This window comes from Rhinopithecus bieti, unplaced genomic scaffold, assembly GCF_001698545.2.
Source record: "Rhinopithecus bieti isolate Rb0 unplaced genomic scaffold, ASM169854v2 scaffold_1017, whole genome shotgun sequence".
Classification (NCBI taxonomy): domain Eukaryota; kingdom Metazoa; phylum Chordata; class Mammalia; order Primates; family Cercopithecidae; genus Rhinopithecus; species Rhinopithecus bieti.
In genome coordinates this window covers 1,188,582-1,198,573 of record NW_016803657.1, presented here as the reverse complement: position 1 = coordinate 1,198,573, position 9,992 = coordinate 1,188,582, and the positions used below count along the sequence as shown (strand labels likewise).

Genomic DNA, 9,992 nt, shown 5'->3' with positions numbered 1-9,992 from the left:
TTTTTTTGAGATGGAGTCTCACTCTGTTGCCCAGGGTGGAGCGCGGCGGCCGGATCTCAGCTCACTGCAAGCTCCGCCTCCCGGGTTCACGCCATTCTCCTGCCTCAGCCTCCCAAGTAGCTGGGACTACAGGCGCCCGCCACCTCGCCCGGCTAGTTTTTTGTATTTTTTTAGTAGAGACAGGGTTTCACCATGTTAGCCAGGATGGTCTCGATCTCCTGACCTTGTGATCCGCCCGTCTCGGCCTCCCAAAGTGCTGGGATTACAGGCTTGAGCCACCGCACCCGGCCCCTTATTTGTGTTTTTTATTGACACGGAGTCTCACTCTGTCGCCCAGGCTGGAGGGCAGTAGTGCAATCTAGGCTCACTGTAACCTCCACCTCCTATGTTCAAGCAATTATCCTGCCTCAGCCTCCTGAGTAGCTAGGATTACAGGCGCCCGCCACCACGCCCAACTAATTTTTGTATTTTTAGTAGAGACAGGGTTTCACCATGTTGGCCAGGCCGGTCTCAAACTCCTGACCTCAAGTGATCTGCCCGACGCAGTCTCCCAAAGTGCTGGGATTATAAGGCGTGAACCACCGCACTCAGCCACGAGCTGATATTTTATTTTTTTATCGAGATGGAGTCTTGCTCTGTCGCCCAGGCTGGAGGGCAGTGGTGTAATCTGGGCTCACTGCAACCTCTGCCTCCTGAGTTCAAACAATTATCCTGCCTCAGTCTCCTGAGTAGCTGGGATTACAGGCGCCTGCCACCACGCCCAGATAAGTTTTGCATTTTTAGTAGAAACAGGGTTTCACCATGTTGTTCAGGCTGGTCTCGAACTGCTGACCTCATGATCCACCCGCCTTGGCTTCCCAAAGTGCTGGGATTACAGGCGTGAGCCACTGCGCCCGGCCTGAGCTGTTATTTTTTAAGGCTACAGCTGAGTTGGAGAGCAAGCAGTGGGGCTAGGGCAAGTTCAAACACCACAGGGTTCACTATTCTTACCAAGATTCAGCTATTTTTCTTAAATAAATATTCCCTGGATTGCTTGCTGCAAACCTTGGTTAATTTCCAGAGTTCGGAAAAAGTTGTTTCTGACTATTCTGGCTAGATTTTCACGGCTTTTTTTTTTTTTTTCCTGAGAATGAGTCTCACTCTGTCACCCAGGTTGGAGTACAGTGGTGTGATCTCAGTTCACTGCAATCTCCACCTCCTAGGTTCAAGCGATTCTCTCCTGCCTCAGTCTCCCAAGTAGCTGGGATTACAGGTGCCCGCCACCACAACCGGCTATTTTGTTTGTTTGTTTTTTGTTTTTGAGATAGAGTCTCCCTCTGTCACCCAAGCTGGAGTGTAGTGGTGTGATCTCGGCTCACTGTAACCTCTGCTTCCCAGGTTCAAGCGATTCTCCTGCCTCAGCCTCCCTGAGTACCTGGGACTACAGGCATCTGCCACCATGCCTGGCTAATTTTTGTATTTTTAGTAGAAATGGGGTTTCATCTTGTTGGCCAGGATGGTCTTGAACTCCTGACCTCACGTGATCCACCCGCCTTGGCCTCCCAAAGTGCTAGAATTACAGGTCTGAGCCACTACCCCCAGTCTAATTTTTTTCATTGCTTTTATGGAGGATAAAAATCTTTAATGTATTTACTCCAGCATTTTTGCTGATGTCACTCCAGAACCTCACCGCCCACATTTGTAAATGAAATCTTACTGGAACACAGCCAAGCTCTTTCATTTGCATACTGGCTATGATGCTTCCAAGCTACAATGGCACAGTCAAGTAGCTGCAAGAGAACAGATAGTCCATAAAGCCTAAAATACTTTTTGGTCCTTTTCAGAAAAAAAGTTTGACAACCCCTGGTTTATGGTCTAGCCCTGCTCGCTTCATTTCCAACATTCCTGTTCTTCCTGCACAGGAGAGCTTTCCCAGGGCCTCGGCATAGGTTGTTTCATCAGTCTGTTTACTAACCGTCTCTTTCTCTAGAATGTATGTTCTGTGACAGCTTAATGTTGTCTTGTTTGCTGCTATATCCACCATTCAGTGCTTAAGCTGAAAGCCAGGGGTCATTCTTTACATCCAGAGCTCCTCAATACCAGGTCCAGACCTCCTCAATACCAGGGCTGTCCATACCCCAGTCCGCTTATCACTGTCCATTTTCACCATTACTATCTTGGAGTCAGATCCCAGAATCTCTGGCCCAACTATTGATATGATGGCCACCTCTCCAACCCATTCCTTTTTTTTTTTTTTTTTTTTTTGAGATGGAATTTCACTCTTGTTGCCCAGGCTGGAGTGCAATGGCACAATCTCGGCCACTGCAACCTCTGCCTCCTGGGTTCAAGCAATTCTCCTGCCTCAGCCTCCCAAGTAGCTGGGATTATAGGTGTTCGCCACTACGCCTGGCTAATTTGTTGTATTTTTAGTAGAGATGGGGTTTCACCATGCTGGCCAGCCTGGTCTCAAACTCCTGACCTCAGGTGATTCACCCGTCTCGGCCTCCCAGAATGCTAGGATTATAGGCATGAACCACTGCACCCGGCCTTTTTTTTTTTTTTAGACTACGTCTTGCTCTGTTACCCAGGCTAGAGTGCAATGGTAAGATTATAGCTTACTGCAATTTCCAACTCCTGGGCTCATGTGATCCACCCACCTTAGCCTCCCCAAGTAGCTGGGTTTAATCTAACAAGTGTGTGCCACCATACCCAGCCATTTTCTTTTTCTAGATATCGGGTCTCACTATGTTGCCCAGGCTGGTCTCAAACTCCCACCTCAGTGGGATTCTCCCACTGAATGATTCTCCCACCTCAGCTTTCCAAAGTGCAGGGATTACAGGCATGAGCCACTGCGCTCAGCCCCATCCATTCCTACCAGTGCAGCTGGAGGAATCTATTCAAACCAGAAATCTGAGCACATCACTCATTTGTCTTAGCTCTCTGTGGATAAAAGCCAAATCCTTAACATGTTCTGGAAGGTTTCTAGTTAAAGTGAACATCTACTACCCGCCTGGCTCTGCCCACATCCCGCTTCCCCTCCTGCTACCATAGATGAACTCCCGGCCCTTTGCTGAAGCTGATGCCTCCATCCCTGCTCTGTTCCACCCGCCTCCTTCCTGAGGACCTTGTTCCTTTTTCATTTCTCTCTCTCTCTCGCCCAATCAACACACACTCCATGCTACATTACTTTCCTGAGTGTCTCGTCCATGTCTATCAAATCCATGTCTTGGAACACCTTCCTCACTTAGCTTTTTTTTTTTTTTTTTTTTGAGACGGAGTCTCACTCTGTTGCCCAGGCTGGAGTGTAGTGGCGTGATCTCAGCTCACTGCAACCTCCATCTCCTGGGTTCAAGTGATTCTCCTGCTTCAGCCTCATGAGTAGCTTGGACTACAGGCATGCGCCACCTTGCCCAGGTAATTTTTGTATTTTTCGTAGAGACAGGGTTTCACCACATTGGCCAGGCTAGTCTTGAACTCCTAGCCTCAAGTGATCCACCTGCCTCAGCCTCCCAAAGTGCTGGGATCACAGACGAGAACCACCATGCCCGGCCCCTCACTTAAGCTTCTAAGACATCAGTGCTCCTGGTTATCCTCGCAGTTTTCCAAATGTTTGTTCCTTTTGTGGGATCTACAAAAAGAGCTAAGTCTCAAAATATTATACACATTCCAACAAATGGAAAATGTAATCTTACTAAATTCCTGTGAGAAATATCCCAGCACAGAAACTATGATTTCTTGCCATTTTGATGATGGTATTAGCTAACAGAAAGGTGCCTACTCATGGAACATGCTTCAAATCAGATAAAAGAACAATGTGTGTAGGTTACCACACCCACCACTGTGACATGGGAGTAACAGACATCAGAATGCAACCCCACAGATGCTCCCAGAACATTCCACAGACTGCAGGTAAACCCTTCGGATCTGCCTCCTGGACTTACTACACGTGGGTGTACAACTACTACAAAAGTCTGAGTAGCACATCTCCTCAAAACAGCACAGAAGCTAGTGTGGAAAACAGCGGAACACTGTCTGGCACTAGAGAATAAAGAGGACAGAAGAAAAAAAAAGCCTCGACATGGTCTTTGTGTCTCTCTTTGCTTAGTTAAGGAGGGAAGGAAGGGAGAGAGAAAGAAAGGGAGGGACAAGACCACCTTTTCTTCTCTGGAGCAGAAAAGAAAGCTATCAATAATAAGAGAAACTACACCTGACTGAGGTTTCCTTGGTGTCAGGGATTCTTACTATTTTTTCAGACAGGGTCTTGCTCTGTTGCCTAGGCTGGAGTTCTGTGACCTTATCTCGGCTCACTGCAACCTCCACCTCCCAGGTTCGAGCGATTCGCCCACCTCAGCCTCCCAAATAGCTGGGATTACAGGCGCCTGCCACCACACCCAGCTAATTTTTTTATTTTTAGTAGAGATAGGGTTTCACCATATTGGCAAGGCTGGTCTCGAACTCCTGACCTCAGGTGATCCACCTGCCTCGGCCTCCCAAAGTGCTGGGATTACAGGCATGAGCCACTGCGCCCAGCCTCGTGTCAGGGATTCTTCTTCAGATAGATACTTTCTTTTTTTTGAGACAAGGTCTTGCTCTGTTGCCCAGGTTGAAGTGGAGTGGTACAAGCACAGCTCACTGCAGCCTCCATCTACCAGGCTCAAGTGATCTTCCCTCCTCAGTCTCCTGAGTAGCTGGGACTACAGGCATAGGCCATCATGTCCGGTTAATTTTTATATTTTATTTTTTTGTAGAGATGGAGTCCCACTGTATTTCCCAGGTCAATCTTAAACTCTTAGGCTCAAGTGATCCTCCCACTTCAGCCTCCCAAAGTGCTAGGATTACAGGCATAAGCCACCATACCTGGCCTTTTAAATGCTTCAGATAAATACATTTCATTTTAAAATTTCCTTTTGGGCTGGGCCAGCGATTCACACCCATAATCCCAGTGCTTTGGGAGGATCCAGAAGGATCACATGAGCCTGGGATGTCCAGGCTGCAGTGAGCCATGATCATGCTACTGCCCTCCAGCCTGGGAGACAGAACAAGACATTGTCTCTAAAAATAAACAAATAATCTCCTTTTGTCTTTTCTCTCCTTTGGTACTTAAGACAACTCTCTGAGAGCAGCTGTTATCTCTATAGTAGTCTGACAACGAAGGCTCAAAGGGAAGGAGGTGAGAATGGAATAATGTCAGGGCAAGACTGGAATCTGAGTCTCCCCCCTCTAAATCCCCTGCTGGTTTTCCCAACACAGGTGGGAGAATGGGGGCTGTGAGACTTTGGAGGGTGTGTCCCCGTGGGGATCACCTGTGGCTGAGATGAACTTGTTGTAGTTCTCATAGACCAGGGTCTGCATGTCGCTGTCTAGAGCCCGGATCTGCCGCACCATGTCCGTCTCACTGTCCATCAGCTGGGCCAGAGGGCACTCTCTACGCAGCTGAAGAAGTTGGGTGGTTAGTGTTCGGGTCAGGAGGCACTCATGTCCCTCAGCCTTGCCCGCAGCTGATAGGCTTTCAGTGCAAGAAATCTCTGATTCCCACCCCACCCCCCAAACCCCGCCGGCTCTCAGGAATCCCAGGCATGGGGCCCTAAGTGGCCTAGCTCAGGGGTTACTAGGTTCAACCCTGTTTGGTGTTTGTCAGCATTTGAAATCCTGGGGCTCGGCCTAAGCCCAGCCCCACGCCTGTCATCGCTTGGGCCACGCCCCCAATCCGGGGCCTATCACATCAGCCCAGGAGACCTCAGCTGCCGCATCACCTTAGGCCAGTCCAGTCCTATTCATATCACCTCAGACGCCTGAGCTGCTCGTACTCCCTGGCCGAAGCTCGTCCTCTTATGAACCCCTGCTCCCCTCAACCTCACAAAAAGTCGGAGGCATGATCTGGAGGAGCAATATATCAGGGGCCTGGTGCCCTTCCCCCTTCCCCTCATCCCCGCTCCCCGCACACACACCTTGTCCAGGTAAACTTCCGGGTCGAAGTGCGCCCCGTTCAGGTCAGTCGGGTCCAGGGGGTCGGGCCCCGCAGGGCGTCCCGCTGCCTCCCCTTCCGAGAGGCCGTAGTAAAGCTTCAGCATCCCGTGCGCCTTCCGCCGACGCTCCGGAGCCTCCCCCTCGGGCCCTTCTGGGGAGTCCCCAGGTCCAGACCCCGGGCTAGGACCGGCGGCAGCTGCCGCCGCCATCGCTCCAACTGCAGCCCACGGGCGTAAGGCTGGGAAGGAAGGGGACGGGGAGGAGGCACTTCCGGGAGCCATAAAGTTGTTGTTGAAACGAGGCAGTCCTTCAGGTGAAACGTCCCCCTGCAGCCCTAGGTCCTTCGAGACTAGAGTTCCCCCGCACCTGTCTTCCCCGGTTGCAAAGGTTCCGGGAGAGTCCTGAATTCCCCCAGTTTCCTGGGTGGAAGCATTTTGTGCAACTGCCTGGGGTTGCTGCTCTCCCAGAAGGGGGACGGGTAGTGGCTCCCAAACCTGCACTCCCGCAGGCAAGCGGCCCACGGAATATGTGCCCAGATACAATGGACGGATGTGGGACGTGAGGCCAGAGTAGAGTGTTCCTGGGATCCTGCCACTGTCTCGAGACCTGGGCAGTGGCTCAGTTTATCCCATTCCTAAAATTGGGGTACATACTTCACAGGGGGGCTACGAGGATTAAATGCATGTACACTATTCTGTACCGTGCGTCTAGCGCAGTTCTACTTAGGGCCTGGTCCTCTGACGTGCATCAGAATTGCCTTCAGGACTATCTGTGGCGCATTATAAGTCTCTGCGCTGAGCTGCTGGAGGCACTCCCGTAATCCCAGCACTTGGGGAGGCTGAGGAGGGTGGATCGCTTGAGCCCAGGAGTTCGAGACCAGCCTGGGCAAAATGGCGAAACTCTGTCTCTATTAAAAAAAATACAGACCGGGCGCAGTGGCGCACGCCTGTAATCCCAGCACTTAGGGAGGCCGAGGCGGGCAGATCACAAAGTCAGGAGTTCGAGATCAGCCTGGCCATTATGGTGAAACCCCGTCTCTATTAAAAATACAAAAATTAGCCAGGCGTGGTGGTGCGCACCTGTAGTCCCAGCTACTCGGGAGGCTGAGGCAGAAGAATCACTTGAACCCGGTAGGCAGAGGTTGCAGTGAGCCGAGATCTCACCACTGCACTCCAGCCTGGATGACAGGGTGAGACTCTGTCTCAAAAAAACCCAAAAATTAGCCAGGATGATGGGGCACACCTGTGGTCCCAGCTACTCGGGAGGCTGAGGTGAGGGAATTGCTTGAGCCCTAATGGTGCCACTGCACTCCAGCCTGGGCGACAGAGCAAGAAGAAAAAGAAAGACTCTGGGGTTCACCCAGGTCTAGCTTCTTTTTAGAAAGTTCCCAAGTAGTTCAAGTAGTTCTGATACACACTCACATTTAAGAACCCGTAAGGCCGGGCACAGTGGCTCACGCCTGTAATCCCAGCACTTTGGAAGGCGGACGTGGGAGAACTGATTGAGCCCAGGAGGTCAATACCAGCCTGGACAACATAGTGAGACCCGCCCCCTCTCTATTATTGAAAAAATAAAAGGACAGACTCAGCAGAGCTTATGTGACTGACTGATGGAATGTGCTGAGTGAAGGGCTGGGTGGAAATGTGGAGGATAACTCTCAGGGTTCTCTTTTCCTGCTTTTTTTTTTTTTTTTTTTTTTGGGTGTTTTTTTTTTTCTCCCCCCGGGGGGGGGGGGGGGGGGGGGTTTTTTCTTCGGCTCACTGCAACCTTGACCTCCCCTCCCACCTCAGCCTCCTGAACTGCTCTCCCAGGGTTCTGACTTGGACAAAAGTGCAGCTGTGCACAAAGGTGAAGAGCTCGCCTATAGTCCCAGCTACTCGGAAGGCTGAGGCGGGAGACCCCCTTGAACCCAGGAGGCAGAGGTTGCAGTGAGCCGAGATCATGCCATTGCACTCCAGCCTGGGTGACAAGATCAAAACTCCATCTCAAAAAAAATAAAAAACAAAAAAAAGAGCAGAGTTCAGTAGCTACCACAGAGACTGCATGGTCCTCCAAACCTAAAATATTTACTATTTTACAGAAAAAGTTTGCTGACCTCTGAATCAATGGGATGTCTAGAAACCATTTAAAATACCTGATTTCAGCCTATGAAGCTATAATCTTAAGAACATGAAAAAGGGTATAGATTGGGGCCTACTCAAAGAAGTCTATAAACATTTTTAAAAGTTGGAGAATAGTGTTAAGAAAAATCATCCAGGCAGGTCGTGGTGGCTCACGTGTTTAGTGCTAGCATTTTGGGAGGCCAGGGTGGGCATATCACCTGAGGTCGGGAGTTCGAGACCAGCCTCACCACCATGGAGAAACCCCGTCTCTACTAAAAATACCAAATTAGCTGGGCCTGGTGGCACATGCCTGTAGTGCCAGCTACTCGGGAAGCTGAGGAAGGAGAATTGCTTGAACCTGGGAGGCAGAGGTTGCCATGAGCTGAGATGGCGCCATTGCACTCCAGCCTGGGCAACAAGAGTGAAGCTCCGTCTTAAAAAAAAAAAAAAAAATTAGCTGGGCATGGTGGCACATGCCTAACCCGGGAGGCCAAGATTGCGGTGAGCTGAGATCACGCCATTGCACTCCAGCCTGGGCAACAAGAGCAAAACTCCGTCTTAAAAAAAAAAAAAAAGAAAGAAAGAAAGAAAGGAAAATCATCCAAAATTGGAAGTCCAAGAGTGTAGTGTGTCCTTTCATTGTCACACTGGGGCATTGTTTCAGAAGCCCACCCAAGGGTTATTTACCCGCAAGAATACACAGTTGTTTGATTTTGCTATTCACTAGTAAGGTAAATAGACTGAAATTACAAAGAGATATTGCCCAGGAGAGATGAAAAACATGTATATCCAGTAGAAAACTAATCTTAAAGGGTATAATTTTTGTCATGTAGGACATCCATTGCATTTTGCATCTAACCTAGTAATCATATGCTAACATTCTTCTTTTATTTTATTTTATTTTATTTTATTTTATTTTATTTTATTTGAGACTTGCTCTGTCACCCAGGCTGAAGTACAATGGTGCGATCTCAGCTCACTGCAACCTCTGCCTTCCAGGTTCAAGTGATTCTCCTGCCTCAGCCTCCCGAGTAGCTGAGATTACAGGTGCACACCACCATGCCCAGCTAGTTTTTTTGTATTTTCAGTAGAGACAGGGTTTCACTATGTTGGCCAGGCTGGTCTCCAACTCCTGACCTCAGATGATCTGCCCACCTCGGCCTCCCAAAGTGCTGAGATTACAGTCGAGAGCCACCGTGCCCGGCCTAACATTCCTCTTTAAATGCTTGTCCTGTCCAGCTCCTCATATTACCACCTTACCAGGTGGGAATCCCCTCACTGATGAGTTAAAGATCTTTTTTTTTTTTTTTTTTGAGACAAGGTCTCACTATGCTCCCAGGCCGGACTGCAATGGTGCAAGCAGGGCTCAAATTCCTGGGCTCAAATGACCCTCCCGCCTCAGCCTCTCAAGTAGGAGGTACTACAGGCATAAGCCACCACCACCAGCTAATTTTATTTTTTTTAATTTTTAGTAGAGAGGAGGTCTCACTATGTTGCCCAGGGTGGTCTCAAACTCCTGAGCTCAAGTGATCCTCTCACCTCAACCTCCCAAAGTGCTGGGATTACAGGCGTGAGCCACCGCGCCCGGCCGTGTTCATTCTATATTTAGATGTAGGTTTTAACTTTTTGAAAAGTACACTTTGACAAAACATATGGTATGATTTTTTAAAATGTTTTAAACTTATGCATGTGTATGTACATCTAGATGTACGAAGTTACCGTTACACAAAGAAGGGACCTAGAAGATGCCAAGTCACCAAACTGGTGAAAGGGGTACTTCAGTGGTGGGGATGCAGCAGGGAGGAGACTGTTATATTTTCCTCTGGATGCTTGTGTATTATGCAAATATTTTACAAGAACATATTCATATATACATATATGTGTGTGTGTATGTATGTATGTGTGTGTGTGTATATATATATATATATATATTTTTTTTTTTTT

At 49.1% G+C, this 9,992-nt stretch overlaps 2 protein-coding genes across 9 annotated transcripts in view; one reads left to right on the top strand and one right to left on the bottom strand.

Moving 5' to 3' along the window:
• VPS51 (VPS51 subunit of GARP complex) overlaps window positions 1-6,285 on the bottom strand; it is a 25,337-nt gene extending 19,052 nt beyond the window's left edge. The window contains exons 1-2 of one of the 3 annotated variants that reach the window (XM_017893454.1): window positions 5,928-6,285; window positions 5,283-5,412 (exon numbers count right to left, since the gene is read on the bottom strand). In XM_017893454.1, the coding sequence (XP_017748943.1) occupies window positions 5,283-5,412; window positions 5,928-6,227 (430 nt within the window). In that variant the 5' untranslated portion in view covers window positions 6,228-6,285. Of the gene's footprint in view, window positions 1-3,671; window positions 3,837-5,282; window positions 5,413-5,927 lie in introns of those variants that run through there. The other 2 variants (XM_017893447.1, XM_017893463.1) reach the window with 2 other exon arrangements.
• The window catches only part of CATSPERH (catsper channel auxiliary subunit eta), an 8,365-nt gene continuing 4,478 nt past the window's right edge, over window positions 6,106-9,992 (top strand). For 5 of the 6 annotated variants that reach the window (XM_017893544.1, XM_017893581.1, XM_017893572.1 and 2 more), the window contains exon 1: window positions 6,108-6,178. The gene's annotated coding sequence lies outside the window, so the exon portion shown is untranslated. Of the gene's footprint in view, window positions 6,179-9,992 lie in introns of all 6 variants that reach the window. The other variant, XM_017893554.1, reaches the window with a different exon arrangement.